This window comes from Octopus sinensis, linkage group LG1, assembly GCF_006345805.1.
Source record: "Octopus sinensis linkage group LG1, ASM634580v1, whole genome shotgun sequence".
In the NCBI taxonomy this organism is placed as follows: domain Eukaryota; kingdom Metazoa; phylum Mollusca; class Cephalopoda; order Octopoda; family Octopodidae; genus Octopus; species Octopus sinensis.
In genome coordinates, this window is record NC_042997.1 from 116,435,558 (window position 1) to 116,452,169 (window position 16,612).

The 16,612-nt window shown below is 38.8% G+C and overlaps 1 protein-coding gene across 2 annotated transcripts in view; it reads right to left on the bottom strand.

The window, feature by feature from the left end:
- The window catches only part of LOC115216481 (serine/threonine-protein kinase 36-like), a 182,874-nt gene that overhangs the window by 45,374 nt on the left and 120,888 nt on the right, over window positions 1-16,612 (bottom strand). For both annotated transcript variants that reach the window (XM_029785887.2, XM_036504210.1), the window contains exons 22-25: window positions 14,359-14,433; window positions 3,615-3,839; window positions 2,270-2,373; window positions 1,354-1,467 (exon numbers count right to left, since the gene is read on the bottom strand). In XM_029785887.2, the coding sequence (XP_029641747.1) occupies window positions 1,354-1,467; window positions 2,270-2,373; window positions 3,615-3,839; window positions 14,359-14,433 (518 nt within the window). The remainder of the gene's footprint in view (window positions 1-1,353; window positions 1,468-2,269; window positions 2,374-3,614; window positions 3,840-14,358; window positions 14,434-16,612) is intronic.

Here is a 16,612-nt window from a genome sequence, read left to right on the forward strand (position 1 = left end):
TTTGGAGACAGGCTGTGATTGAGAAGATCCAGCAACCTGACAACTAAAGTGAGATCACAGCGATTGCCGATGCCAGTGTTGCATGTCTGGCTCATTTAAAAGTACCCTTGATGCATCAGGCGATATGCTTGAGAAGACCTGTTAAGTCAGGTAAAACCTAAATCGTAGTTGTGGCCAGTGTCCACGGACTGGCTCCCATTCTGGTGGCATGTAAAATGCATCATCTGAACGTGGTCAATGCCAGTGCCCCCTGACTGGCTCTCATGCTGGTGGCACATAAAAAGCACTATACAAACATGGCTGATACCAGTGCCCTCTGACTGGCTCCCGTGCTGGTGGCATGTAAAAAGCACTATCCAAACGTGATTGATGCCAGGTCCGCCTGACTGGCTCCTGTGCCAGTGGCATGTAAAAAGCCTCAGAGTGGTTGGCATTAGGAAGGGCATCCAGCTGTAGAAACATTGCCAGACCAGATTGGAACCTGGTGCAGCCACTGGCTTTCCAGACCTCAGTCAAACTGTCCAACCCATGCCAGCATGGAAATCGGACATTAAACGATGATGATGATGATCTATTATTTTAAAACATTTTCATTCCTTCAAAATCTTTTATAAACATGTATTGAATTGTTGGTATGCTAATTATCTCTTTAATTATGATTTCTAGCATTATCACAGTGCCACACAGTTTTTAGATGAAGTCTCTACTCCATTATATCATCCCCAGTAAGGCGGCAAGCTGGTAGGGTCATTAGCGTGCTGAACGGAACGCTTAGTGCTATGTTCTGGGTTCAAATTCCACCGAGGTCAACTTTACTTTTCATCCTTTTGGGGTCAATAAGTTAAGTACCAGTTGAACACTGAGGTTGATGTAATCGACTCATCCCTTCTCCTCAAACTGCCGCCCTTATGGCAAAATTTGAAACCATTACATCATCCCCAGTATTTGAAATATTGCTTCCCCTCTAAAGGATGAAAGGTAAAACTTGGTTTGGGCAAAGATTGAACTCATATCAGAAAGTGGTTTAACTAAACATCACAAGGCATTTTGTCAACCATTCCACTAACTTTGCCTATCCATAAACTTCAAGTGTAGAGCAAATTCAAAATATTTTTTTTCTCTGCTCTTTCCATATCTTCATATTGACGAATAGAGTTATAATCGATAAATAAATAATGTTCCATTTTATTCATTTATTACTTTACTGTTTCAGGAAACTAAAAGGACAAATTTTGAAGTTTTAGTAATAAAAATGCCCTTAGAACATATTTTTGTCTAAATGTCTGGAGTAAAGAACTTGAAACAATTCAAGTATGCAACTGATAAAAGAAATGGAAGCAATTCTCGACCAACCTGACTGTTTGCTCTGTAACTTCTATGTCGACATCTAAGCCAAAAGGATAGCAGCACATCTGAACAACTCGTAACAAGATTTCGGTCGGCAATTCTGAACTTTTAACATCAACACTAAATACAAAAAAAAAAAAAAAAAAAATCAGAGTTAAAACAAAGAATAATTTAATTATTATTATTTTATATGAAATGTATTAATAATAAAAAAACAAAAATCTATTTTGAAATCTCAGTATTGTTTATAGACCTGGCTGTGTGGTTAAGGTACTCACTTTGTAACCACATGGACACAGGAGTGGCTGTGTGGTTAGTAGCTTGCTTAACAACCACATGGTTCCTGGTTCAGTCTCACTGCATGGCACCTTGGGCAAGTGTCTTCCACTGTAGCCATAGGCTGACCAAAGCCTTGTCAGTGGGTTTGGTAGATGGAAACTGAAAGAAAGCCGTCGTACGTACGTACATACATACATATGTACATACACACATACATACATACATACACACATACATACATACATACATACAGACAGACAGATAGATAGATATATGTGTGTGTGTGTGTGTATGTTTGTGTGTCTGTGTTTGTTCTCTCAACATCGCTTGACAACCTATGCTAGTGTGTTTACATCCCTGTAACTTAGCAGTTCAGCAAAAGACACCTATAGAATAAGTCCTGAGATCAATTTGCTCGACTAAAGGTGGTACTCCAGCATAGCCACAGTCAAATGACAGAAACAAGTAAAGAGTAAAGAGTTATTCTTTTATTCTGTTAAGAACATCAGCTGAGATCATGTTGGGGCACCACCATCTTGGAAAACTTTTTAAAAAGCAAAACAATTCATTGTTAAAAATGATAAACTGAAGAAAAAAAAAAAGATCATACATCATTTTGTGAACAATTCAAGACCACAGATACCTTTTAATGAGGATTGCAAGAAATTCCTTGGTTAACAAATGGTTAAGTGATAGCATAAATATTTTGTCTGGTACAGATAAATAAGTGACAAATTCCTGAGGAACCTGTAAGAAAAAAAAAATTATTCAACATGTACTAATAACAATATAGAATTATTTAAAAAAAAATAATGATATAAGAATAATATGGAAACTCCATTTTTATATTTGGTTTGCAAAATACTTAATGTGAATTTGTACGTCAAAACAAATATTGCTCTCTTGGGAGGGTCATTAAGCCAATAATAACAACTGCACTGGTTTAATATCACTTCTTAACCCTTTCGCTACTGTAATTATAGTAACAATAGAAATCATGTATAATTAATCTAATACTTTATTAGTAATGGTCTTAAATTGTTTTTCACATGCCACCAGCACATGTGCCAGTAAGGCGACGCTGGCAACAATCACGCTTGAATGGTGCTTTTAACATGCCACCGGCACGGGAGCCAATCTGTGACTCTGGCAACGATCACGCTCAGATGTGCTTTTAACGTATTGTAATAATCCACCACAAGGTTCAACCCCATTATGGTGTGATAGTTTGTGCACCTCAATGACACTGAGAGATATGCCAGCTGAGGACAAGCTCCTAGTAGGGTCTCTCATACTGGACAGATCAAAAGACAGACACTAGACTAATATCAACCACTTCTTCACAGAAATAAAAATGGGCCAATATAACGGCACAGGGCCAACATTGAAGGGAAAATCAGCAGCATCAGCAGATATCTCCTTCAAATGCAATCGCTGTATATGTGACTGCTATTCCCAATAGAGGCCTGTAAGCCACAGCAGATGCTGCACCACCATCAGCAGCTGACATGATTTATTTGGGCACAAATTCATGACTTCTCGAGACCGATGGATGCCTACTATAAGACAATTTTGTTTGTTCCTTCTCGAGCCATGTCTGGCTCATAAGAGCCGGTTTCCTTAGAGTATAGGTTCCCCACCTGAACATGATGCCGGTCCGTCACAGGTGAGCTGCAAGATGCAGGAGGAAAGAGTGAGAGAAAGTTGTGGCGAAAGAGTCCGCAGAAGTTTGCCATTACCTTCTGCCGGAGCTGCATGGAGCTTAGGTGTTTCGCTCATAAACACACACATTGCCCGGTCTGAGATTCGAACTCGCGATCCCTCGACTGCGAGCCCGCTGCTCTAACCACTAGGCCATGTGCCTCCACTACTGTAAGACAATACTATCAATTTGTCTGAAGAATCCAATCATTTAAGAATAACTGAATCAAATAGATGTCTTGGAATTATTTCATTTACTTTGTTTATATTACAGATTCTTTCCTTACTTTAGTGAAGACATTGACAGCAATTTCCAAAGTTGCAACAAGTCCTTGAGGAGAGACCAAAGACCAGTCAGGTTTCTGGAAGTGGTTAGCATCTAAGCTGGTTTCTAGATCATGGATTGGTCGATTATTTTGTGGATTGTTCACTTGAAGAGCCTGGGCTATTCGATGCCATAAAATGTCCCAAACACCAGTTTCAGTAAACAGCTGGATCATTGGAATGTCCCCCTAAAAGTAGACAATAAAAATAATGTCACTAAAACACAAAAGAAAGGAAAAATAATGTGGAAAAGGGGACAGGAGAAATAAAAGAAACAAAAATATCATTTGGCTATTATTTGTAATATGAGGTCTGATCAATAAGTATCTGGACTGTTGCCATAGTAACAAAGCCAAAGCACACAGGATGAAGCTGCTTGGAAAAGATGGACCTTGAATTCTGCTGTGCATGTGCACTAAGTTTTAATGTTCTAGCTCACTTCTGTTGTTTATAGCAATGCTTGGAAGGAAGGTGTGTAGAGTATGATTGCCATATTGACCAAAACCAAGAAAGTTGTCATGGCGATACCTGCTCAAAGGCCTACGCAAAGTTGCAGAAAACGTATGGAGAGAGTGTATGAACCACACACAAGTGTACGAGAGATTCAGACGTTTCCAAGATGGCCAAAAAAATGTTGATATTGATGAGCATTCTTGGAGACCCGTAACCAGCAGAACTGAGGAAAACATAGCAGATGTATGTGTAGCTGTGAGGGGAAATCATTGAATCACCATCCGTGAGTTATCAGAAGATGTGCAGATTAGTAACGGTTCAGTTCAGTCCATTATCACTGAAGATTTGGGTATGAGACGTGTGTCTGCCAAGGTTGTGCCAATACTGCTTTCAGCTGACCAAAACAACACTCAGGTTTCAGTTGCACAAGATCTCCTTAATTGTGTCGAAAATGATGAAAACTTTTTGAAAACTTTGTGTAGGCTTCTGAGAAGGTATTGCCAAGCTTTTGGCAAAATTTTATGCAAATTCTCTGCTCAACTTTGTCATGGTCAATGCAATGATCACATGCTACACATCATCTTTCTAAGCCCTGCTGTAAACAGCGGAAGTGGGCTAGAATGTTAAAACTTAGTGCACAAGTAAAGCAGTGTTCAAGGTCAATCTATGTGAAGCAGCTTCACTCTGCAAGCTTTAGTTTCGTTACTATGGCAACAGTCTGGATACTTATTGATCAGACTACGTACATAATTTGATATACAGGACGTTCATAAATTATCTCTACAGCTTCCACATTTTATTGCAGTAGTTCTCAACCTTTCTAACATCCATGCCAAATCCAAAGCATGCATTCTTTTTTAAGGGACTGCACCAAAAAAATGTATAACACAAGTCAATTTATAGTGGGAAGGCCATTAAGAGCTGCCAGAAGGATGCTTGTGAGCCACAGCTGAGAACTGTTGATTTCTTGTGTCAGAAGCTATGCCAAATGACACTAGAGTCTGGTGCAGCTCCCCAGCTTGCCAGCTCTGGCCAAACCGTTCAACTCATGCCAGCATGGACTACGGGTGTTAAATGGTGATGATAAAGGGGTGCTGAAAAGATCCTGGCTTTAAGGGCATCGTGAAAAGTGTGGTTGGGGGCACAAACTTCCGAGTTCTTTTACAGGGCTTAGAAAAACTGAAGGACCACTGCAATAAGTGTGTGAAACTGAGAGCGGAATATGTAGAATAAAATCATCAACTGATCCTCATGTATTTTCTTTTACCCAAAGCCAGGAACTTTTCAGCACTCCCTTATATATGCTGTATGGTGAGACAGTTGCTTCCCAACCATGTGGTTCCAGGTTCAGTTCTACCGTATGGCTCAGGCCAATCAAAGCCCTGTGAGTGAATTTAGTAGATGGAAACTAAAAGAAGCTTGTCTTATATATGTTTCTTATTCTTAAACAAGAATATTATTGATCATGATTATGAAGTTTCAGCCAGTCAAGCCATCATCAGATGATAGCTTCACAGACTGAAACTTCAAAGTCACAGTCAACAATGTTTTTATTTGCACCATTCGAGCGTGATCGTTACCAGTGTCGCCTTACTGGCACCTGTGCTGGTGGCATGTGTAAAAAGACTCGAGCGAGGTCGTTGCCAGTACCACCTGACTGGCCCCATGCCAGTGGCATGTAAAAAGCACCTACTACATTCTCGGAGTGGTTGGCATTAGGAAGGGCATCCAGCTGTAGAAACTGCCAGACTGGAGCCTGGTGCAGCCATCTGGTTCGCCAGTCCTCAGTCAAATCATCCAACCCATGCTGGCGACATTAAACGATGGAAAGCGGACGTTAAACGATGATGATGATGATAAAATATGTAGTCTGCAAAAGTATAGAGTAACCTGTTAGATTAACGTACGATTGTTTTTATTATAACTGAACATAAAAACAAACATTAATATCATCATCATCGTCATCATTGAATGTCCGCCTTCCATGCTAGCATAGGTGGACATATACATATATATCTTTCACTCAATATATCAATGAAGAATGGAAAGATAGGTGAAAAAGAAAAAAAAAAATGGTGCTTTTTCAAACAAAGTCCATTGAATTATATATACTCCCATGTCACTCTCACTGTTGTGAGTGTAGAGAATGAATCAGTGTCCCATTGGAAGCCTGTAACTAGTGATACTATAGTCAGATAAAATATACAGATAAACAAATAAAGAAATACTGTCATTGCGATTCATAAAGACAGATAAAGGACACTGCATTGTGATTCTGCAAAAGATGAAAGTTAGTGATGTGTTTATGGATATAGTGGAGGGAGAAAAAAAAAATTTTCTAGAAGATAAAATTCTAATAAAAATGAATTGTGGAAGAGAGACTGTGAAGCTGAACAAATCAAATAAAACAGAAAATCAGCTTTAAGTTATTATCATTAACGTAATGACCTTTGTATTTAGGTTCCACAATGGTACGTGTGCGTCTATCAATCACAGAATAACACAGCCTGGCATAGCTGTGACAGACTGATTTATCCAAGTGATGGAATATCGTGTCCCTGGCATTGTTGATGGAGTTGCAAGAAAAGCAGGCAGAACAATAAACCGAGATATAAGTCGGAAGCATATTTAAGTGTATTGCTTAGCAACATGATTTACCGTTATCTTGGATATAGCGTCTCGATTAATCCACCTACTTTACTTTTAGGCAAAAAAAAAAAAACAAGAGGAAAGAAGATAGCAATGAATAAAAACATTTTTCAGGAACATTTCTAAAGACATCATTTTTGTTTTGTTTTGTTGTTTTTATTTTCTTCGGACTGTTTCATTGTACTTCTTGGAACTGTGTCGTTGTGAAGCTCTGATTTGAAGTTTATTTTTGAAGTACTAAGTACTTTCTCCCTCTCTCTCCCTCTATATATCTATATCTATCTATCTATAATATATATATAATATATATATATATATATATATACATACACATACATACATACATACATAAACATATGCACATATTTACATACATATACAAGTATACACACATATATATATATATATATGCATACATATATAAACACATGCACTATATATACATCTCTCTCTCTCTCTCTCTCTCTCTCTGTATGTATATATATATATATATATATATATATATATCTGACACACACACACACATATGTATATATATATTTGTGAGATACTGAATTTCCTCTGCTTATTTAGTTATAGTTTAGGAAATGTTTATCTTCATTATTGCTGTATCACGCGCCTCTATTTTCTTATGATGATTGAAATCTTACTTCCTAAAGCAACACTGAAGACAGTAGTTCAATATTCAAATGATTATTTATGGTTCTGTATAGTAGAAAAAAAAAAACTGTATTAACCCTTTTGGTACAAACACACTTAACATCATCTACATTCTATGAATTAAGTTTCATGCTTGAAGGGATCTAAATTTTAAGATTCTTTGAAAATTCCAAGTAAATTTATTTTCCAACAGCTTAATAATGACAAAGTCATGGTACTAAATTCTTCATTATTTTCACAGAATTATGGTAATAAAAGAGTTTTAGATTAAAATCTTCTGTCAAAATTTTATGTTAATTTATGTTCCAAGGATCAGATTAATAATGGTTTTAAATTTTGCCACAAGGGCAGCAATTTTGGGGAAGGAGATAAGTTGATTACATCGACCCCAGTGTTCAACTGGTACTTATTTAATCAACCCTGAAAGGCAAAGTCAACCATGGCAGAATGTGAACTCAGAACATAGCGACAAGTGAAATATCGCCAAGCATTTCATTCAGCGTGCTAATGATTCTGCTAGAAGAATTCAAGGTAGAGGTTGGGGTCCACCAGGGTTCAGTCCTCAGCCCCCTCCTATTTATCTTAGTCCTCCAGGCAATTATGGAGGAATTCAAGACAGGATGCCCCTGGGAGCTCCTCTATGCTGACGACCTTGCTCTAATTGCTGAGTCACTATCAGAACTGGAGGAGAAGTTCCAGGTGTGGAAGGAGGGATTAGAATCGAGGGGCCTTAGAGTCAACCTAGCTAAAACCAAAGTTCTAATAAGTAGGAAGGTAGACAAACCACAAATGCCTTCAGGTAGATGGCCCTGCTCGATCTGTAGAAAAGGAGTAGGTAGAAACTCTATAAGATGTACCCAGTGAAACATGGGCTATGGACACATAAGAGGTGCAGCAATGTCAAAGGAAGGCTAACTGGGAAGATAGTTTTTGTATGTGGCAGATGCTCAGGAGCAATAAACTCTGAAAATCTGCAGAAAACAGCTTCTGTCACTTTCCAGGGAAAAAAACTAGAAGTAGTTGATAGCTTCCATTATCTAGGTGACCAAGTCAGTAGTGGTGGGTGTGCTGAAAGTGTAACTGCTAGAGTAAGAATAGCCTGGGCAAAGTTCAGGGAGCTCTTACCTATGCTGGTGACTAAAGGCCTCTCGCTCAGAATAAAAGGCAGACTGTATGATGCATGTGTACGAACAGCCATGCTACATGGCAGTGAAACATGGGCCGTGACTGCTGAGGACATGCGTAAGTTCGCGAGGAATGAAGCCAGTATGCTCCGATGGATGTGTAATGTCAGTGTGCATACTCGACAGAGTGTTAGTACCTTGAGAGAAATGTTGGATCTAAGAAGCATCAGCTGTGGTGTGCAAGAGAGACGATTGCGCTGGTATGGTCATGTGGCGTGAATGGATGAAGATAGGTATGTGAAAAAGTGCCAATCCCTAGCAGTTGAGGGAACCCATGGAAGAGGTAGACCCAGGAAAACCTGGGACGAGGTGGTGAAGTACGACTTTCGAATTTTAGGCCCCACCGAGGCAATGACCAGCGACCGAGACCTTTGGAAATATGCTGTGCGTGAGAAGACAGGCAGGACAAGTGAGTCCAGCCCACTTAAGCATGTCTTTCCTCCCTTGGACAAACAAAGACCTGTTGAGGCAAGCGAGGTCGAAATTGAACCTCATCCGACGACAGGCACCCATGCCAACCTCACTTCATTAGACACTAAACCCTGCTTGCGAAGACCTGTTGGGGCAAGTGAAATCGAAATCAGAATCGAAATTGAACCAATCCTATGACTGGCACCCGGCAGTTGCGAGGGCCGCTGGACTGACTCCTGTGCAGGTGGCAAGTAAAGAAACACCATTTCGACCCTATGCTTGAGGAGATCCATTGAATCAAGTACACCGACATCAAAATCAATGGAAACTGCATTTGTGATCCCTGAGCCGGTGGCACGTAAAAAGCACCATCTGAACGTGGCCGATGCCAGCGCCTCCTAGACTGGCTTCCATGCTGGTGGCATGTAAAAAGAGCTATCCGAATCGGGGGTGATGCCAGCTCCGCCTTGACTGGCTTCCGTGCTGGTGGCACATAAAAAGCACCATCCAAATTGTGGCCGATTGCCAGTGCCACCTTGACTGGCTTCCGTGCCGGTGGCACGTAAAATGCACCAATCCGATCGTGACTGTTGCCAGCCTCGCCTGGCACCTGTGCAGGTGTCACGTAAAAAGCACCCACTACACTCACGCAGTGGTTGGCGTTAGGAAGGGCATCCAGCTGTAGAAACACTCCCAGATCAGACCGGAGCAGCCTTCTGGGTTCCCAGATCCCCGGTCGAACCGTCCAACCCATGCTAGCATGGAGAACGGACGATAAACGATGATGATGATGATGATAATGAATATCAAAAAATACCTTAGGAATAAGAACCTAGGTACAAAATTTCCCCAAGAATCTGATGAAGGCTGGAGGATATATCAGCCGAAACGTGTTAACAGCAAACAAGAGGAGGACAAATATTCGTCAAATGTAAATAATGACAAAATTATTTTACTACTAAATCCTTCATTATTTCCAAAATCAATTCAAACAAAGGCAGTATGTTTCAGCAGCAATACTGGTTTCAAATTTTGGCACAAGGCCAGCAATTTTGGGTGAGGAGGTGAGTTAATTACCTTGACCACAGTACTCAGGTACTCTCTTTAACTCTCTTTTACTTGTTTCAGTCATTTGACTGCGGCCATGCTGGAGCACCGCCTTTAGTTGAGCAAATCAACCCCAGGACTTATTCTTTGGAAGCCTAGTACTTATTCTATCGGTCACTTAGGCCGAACTGCTAAGTTATGGGGACGTAAACACACCACCATCAGTTGTCAAGCAATGGTGGGGGGACAAACACAGACACACAAACATATACACATGCATACATACATATATATATATATATATATATACACATATATACACATATATACGACAGGCTTCTTTCAGTTTCCGTCTACAAAATCCACTCACAAGGCTTTGGTTGACCTGAAGCTACAGTAGAAGACACTTGCCCAAGGTGCCACGGAGTTGGAATGAACCTGGAACCATGTGGTTGGTAAGCAAGCTACTTACCACACAGCCACTCCTGTGCCTATAAATGTGTGACGCTTACAGCACCTAGGTTTCCCAAGCGGTCACCCATCTAAGTACTAACTAGTCTCGACGTTGTTTAACATCGGTGATCAAACGAGAACCAGTGCTTTCAACGTGAGTACATTTTTTTTTTTTTATATCAATCTCAAAAAGATGAATGGCAAAGTCTACCTTGGCAGAATTTGAGCTCTGAAAGTAAAGACTAACAAAATGCTGTGACACGATTTGCCTGGCATGATACTGATTGTGCCAGCTTGCAGTCTTTCGGAAAAAAGTATTAGAAACAAAATGGTTAAAGTGTTGTAAATTAAAACCTTTCACCAAATTCTATGTTTTGTTTCAAATGCCAGCATAATAACGGCAAAGTTATTTTCCTAAATTCTTCATTATTTTCAGATTTAATTAAAAAGAAAAATAGATAAATTAACAATATATTTCAACGGAATTCTGGTAATGAACTAATCAAATATTTTGTAATTAGTTAATAAATTACATAAAAGATTTTGTTAGAGTCAGGTAATTTTGATTTCACAGAGAGTCAAATACAGTGAGTATCAGATATGACATTAGTGAAAGACAGCTAATGACTAATCCGTGGCATTATACTTGGTTTTATACATTTCACTTCACTTCACTTTCATTGCAGAAAGGCATGAATGTCATGTAATCACTCATCCTTCTCTCATACAAATTACGTTATTAGAAACGTTGATATTCATCATCATCATTTAACGTCCGCTTTCCATGCTAGCATGGGTTGGACGATTTGACTGAGGTCTGGCAAACCAGACTCCAATCTGATCTGGCAGAGTTTCTACAGCTGGATGCCCTTCCTAACGCCAACCACTCTGTGAGTGTAGTGGGTGCTTTTATGTGCCACCGGCACGAGGGCCAGTCAGGCGGTAGTGGCAACAGCCACACTCAAATGGTGCTTTTTATGTGCCACCTGCACAGGAGCCAGTCCAGCAGCACTGGTGACAACCTCACTCGAATGTTTCACGTGCCACAAGTGCTGATATTGATACACAAAAACTATTCAACAAGCCTCAGACATTACTGGGTGTTCAAATTAAATTTGATGGTTTTTTTTTCTTAGGTTTCCTTTTTTTTAAGACCAGTGTGATGTGTTGGTGAACAGTCAACAGCATTGGAGAGCATAAAGATTAAAGCTGTAGTTGAGAAAAAGTTATCTGACATGGAGGACTGGAAGCCATCTGAATATAAGGAAAAGGATTAGTTATCTGTTTTATAATGATTCACACTGAATATGAAAATGCCAACATCATAACGGCTGCTCAAAGCTTTGAGAACACTGTCAAGGTTGTAAGACAGTCCCATTATGACAACCAAGCTCCCCGAAACTGTGAATGCCTTTAGAAGTGTCTCCAGTGAGGGCGATCTTATGCTGTCTCACATCTTTGAACAGGGCCTTAGGCTCAATTCTGATAGCTATGTGAAGCTTTTGGACACAGTAATGAAATCCTGGCTGGAGAGGCTTGCTGTTGGAAGGCCATATGTGTGGCAACAAGCTTCCTATACCTCTAGAAAGAGAAGTGGTTGCTGGAGAATTTCTTTGACTCCACCAGCCCCTATTTCTTATTTCTATATTGCCCACAAGGGGCTAGACACAGAGGGGACAGACAAACGGATTAAGTTGATTACATTGACTCCAGTACGTAACTGGTACTTAATTTATTGACCCCAAAAGGATGAAAGGCAAAGTTGACCTCGGCGGAATTTGAACTCAGAACGTAACAGCAGATGAAATACTTGTTTCTTTATTACCCACAAGGGGCTAAACATAGAGGGGACAAACAAAGACAGACAAACAGATTAAGTCGATTACATTGACCCCAGTGTGTCACTGGTACTTAATTTATCAACCCTGAAAGGATGAAAGGCAAAGTTGACCTTGGCGGAATTTGAACTCAGAACATAACAGCAGACGAATTACTGCTAAGCATTTCGCCCGGTGCGCTAACATTTCTGCCAGCTCGCTGCCTTAATTTCTGACCCCATAATCCCTCTGACTGTATTCCATTGCAGGGTAGAGTTGTGAAAGACACCAACTGCTCTGCCTGCAACACCAGGACTAAGTTGGTGGCCAACATCCAGGAGGTAATCAAAGATCTTCCTAGAGACACAGTAAAAATGCAAGTGCCATGTTCCGCAGCCATCTTGATGCATACTTGGTCTCATGAGTAACTGCCAAGGTGACAATCTGGATGAACTGGGGTTTTCACAAAAAGAAATCAACTAGCAAACATCCACATTATAAATATTGTCTGTCAGCCAAACAGTTAAAATATGCAAGACTCTTCTTAAGTTCAAAATGCAATATTTTTGTTGTCTACATTCCAATGATGGATATTTGTATTTATGTTAGAAACTAGCTCCTTCCTTACAGGAGGAATTTAAATAATTAAAAATAGAACACACACACACACACTCTCATTCATTCATACATTCACACATACATACATAATAACCCACAGTATGGTAGAATCCATAGCCACTCATAATAAGGAGTACTGGTGAAGACCTCAATAACATGTAAGCAAAACAGATCTGATACAATGATTTGGAATAGAGAAGAGAAACTGTGCACAGTTGTGGAAATTAGTTGCTCAGCAGATGTTAACGTAAAGCTGAAGATCAGTGAAAAAGAGAATGCCAATGCTGAACTATTGAGAAATCTGCAGTTACTCTATCCAGATTACAAGTTCAGGTTTATACCTGTAATTATTGGGGCCCTGGGTTATGTAACATACTGCCTAAATATCGGACTTGAGAAATTAAACTTCTCAAAACCAGAAAGGACAAAGCTGATTTGAAGACTACAGATCCAGTCCGTCACTGGAACTGTAAAAATTTGTGAAACTTTCCAGAAGTTTATCATTTAAATATATATGAGCATGTGTAGATATGCAACTATATGCATGAGAATACATACATAAAGCAAAACATACAAATCTGCACATATGCATGTATGCATGCATACAAAAATACCTTGTTGCTGATGTTGAAATTCCAATGATGGAGCCTTGGATCTAGGTTAGAAACCAGTTCTTTTTCTGTTGACAAGAAATCTTGAAATAAAACTGAACAATGACATACATACATACAAACGCACACATACATACACAATTGGCAGGCCACAGTTCCTGTCAACTAAATTTTATTTACAAGGCATCAGTGAACTTCAGGCTATTTTGAAAGACATTTGCCAAAGATGCTAAGAAGTGGGATTGAAACTAGAAATGCAATGATGCAAAGCACAAACTTCTAAGTCACACAGCTCTGCTTGCATCCATTAGAGAAAATGCTTTATTGACATCAGTTCAGAATGTCTAATATATGCTGATACAGATGGTGATGATGATGATGATAACTATGACGACTATTCATTAAACATCATACATTAAAGTATAATTACAGAAAGGCTACTTTTGAAGATATGAGAAGATGCCTCTGTTAATTAAAATTTTAAATTTTCTATCACATAGCACGAAAGAAGAAAAAAAAATAATATAATTAAATGGCGATTCAAGTCTAGCATTTGTAACTGCTGTGAATACGGAGCTTATACAAATCTTAAAAGTGATTAAAGTAAAAATTATGAAGCATTTTGAATGCGTATATTTATCTCAATATAATAAATTAATAAATTAAACCAAAACCAAACAATATTTAAAATTGATTCTTAAATTGCAAACGAAATTGTAAATGGCAATTTTTACTGTAATAATTTGTAAGGATAAGATAAGCTAAGAGGTGAATTATTGTAATTTCAAACAGTTTTGAACTAACCTGAGCTAACACTTCACATAGGAGCAGCAGCACGCCATCAAGCACACCATAGTCGAAAGGATATCGGACACAAATCTGAAATGATAAAGTATTGATTAACCCGTTAAAATTTAAACCAGTCATGTTCAACCCAAAGATTCTGCCTGTTCTATGTCCACACTGGCCAGGTTCAGCCTCTAACACCTACCCCACACAATGTCATTCCCAAAAGCAAACAATCACATCATCAAGATCTTGGAGCTACAAGACAGTTCATGATTAATTCAAAACTTTGTGAATCAATAATTTGACAGAATAATCTGATAGCTAAAGGGTCAAAATATTTCATGTCAAAGAAGTTGGATTTTATCTCCATTTTATTCTATGAAGTAGTCTCCTCTGGGCAAGAAAATCCTTTAACGATCTAGTTAAATTAATAGCAATCAGCATCTGCTCGTTTATGAACTTTGAACAGCTTAATTCCATGCCAGCCACATCTCTTGGAAACAATGGTCTGATGCCAGTCAATCAATTAATGTACAGGAATACATTATTTTGGGGATTAGTTTTAGCAACAAATGTTAATTGTCATGAAGGGAAATTTGATGCTGCAAAGAAAAGGAATTATATGAGATGAAAGCCATTGAAAATAGGGGAGGCGGGGTTATCATCATCATCATCATCATCGTTTAACATCCGTTTTCCATGCTAGCACGGGTTGGACGGTTCGAGTGGGGTCTGGGAAGCCAGGAGGCTGCACCAGGTTCCAGTGTGATCTGGCAGTGTTTCTACAGCTGGATGCCCTTCCTAACGCCAATCACTCCGTGAGTGTAGTGGGTTCTTTTTACGTGCCACTGGCACAGGTGCCAGGGGAGGCTGGCAGCGGCCACGATCGGTTGGTGCTTTTTACATGCCACCGGCACAGAAGTCAGTCAGGGTGGTGCTGGCATCAGTCAGGGCGGTTCTGGCATCAACCATGTTCAGATGGTGCTTTTTACATGCCACCGGCACAGGCATCACAACTAAATTCATAGTAATCAGCATCCGTTCGTTTACGAACTTTGAACAGCTTAATTCCATGCCAGCCACATCTCTTGGAAACAATGGTCTGATGCCAGTCAATCAATTAATGTACAGGAATACATTATTTTGGAGGATTAGTTTTAGCAGCAAATGTTAATTGTCATGAAGGGAAATTTGATGCTGCAAAGAAAGGGAATTATATGAGATTTAATAGATGAAAGACATTGAAAATAGGGGAAGCAGGGTTATAGGGGATGAAATTTATGATAAATTTGATAAATTGAGGGTCCAGCAGAAGATATTTGCACATGTTACCATGCAAGAGAACTATAATAAAGTTAGTATTAATAAGTGAAGGAAATTTAAATTGCTTTTGTTCCTAATGGAATGGCTTTCTGTACGATCCGAAATATAATGCTGATTGATGGTTAAAGGATGGGCTGTGAATAGAGAAGAACTGTAGCACCAGTATTGAACAGGATTTGTCAGTTATGTTATGCAAATATATGAAGCAATTTCAATCACATATTCTTATGTTTGAAAAGCATTGAATCGACCAAAAGTATTAGATTATGTCTTATCATAAAGTCATATTCGAACGAAGGTGTAATGAAACTGGGTGAAAAAAAAAGCACCTGATGATAATAAGACTTGGAATGAAGGAGATCAATTAGATCATGGATAGATAAGTCTAGATTGAACTTGCATTTAAAACTATGATGCACAGAAACATTATTTTATAAACCTATCTCAGAAGCATTGTAAAATAAGCGTTAAAATAACAATGAGGGTGATGATAGTGATGGAGGAGAACTTAGTGACAATGATAATGGTGGTGAGGATGCTAAAACTGATAAAGCAACAGAGGTGATGATGACAAAATATCGAAGACAACAATAATAATGAAAAAAAGAAATGATTTTTATTCGTAATGTAGAAGTGATAGTCCTGTAATATTATTTTTATTAGTACTTTTTTTTATGAATATGATATGGAAGCATATAATTTATAGATTCAATATTATTGGATATTGGTTACTGAGATAAAGTAATATTGAAAATAAAAAAAGCCAATTTGAAATCAACTGCACACAACATTGCACATGCGAAAGAAACAAAAGAAACAGAACTACATTTTTGTGAAAGAATAATTATTATAATTTTCTACAAATTTCTTGAGAGAATATCATGAATAAAACTTATTTCTAGAGTAATTATATATGTTTCTAGCTTTTCTTCTAAAATAGTTTCAC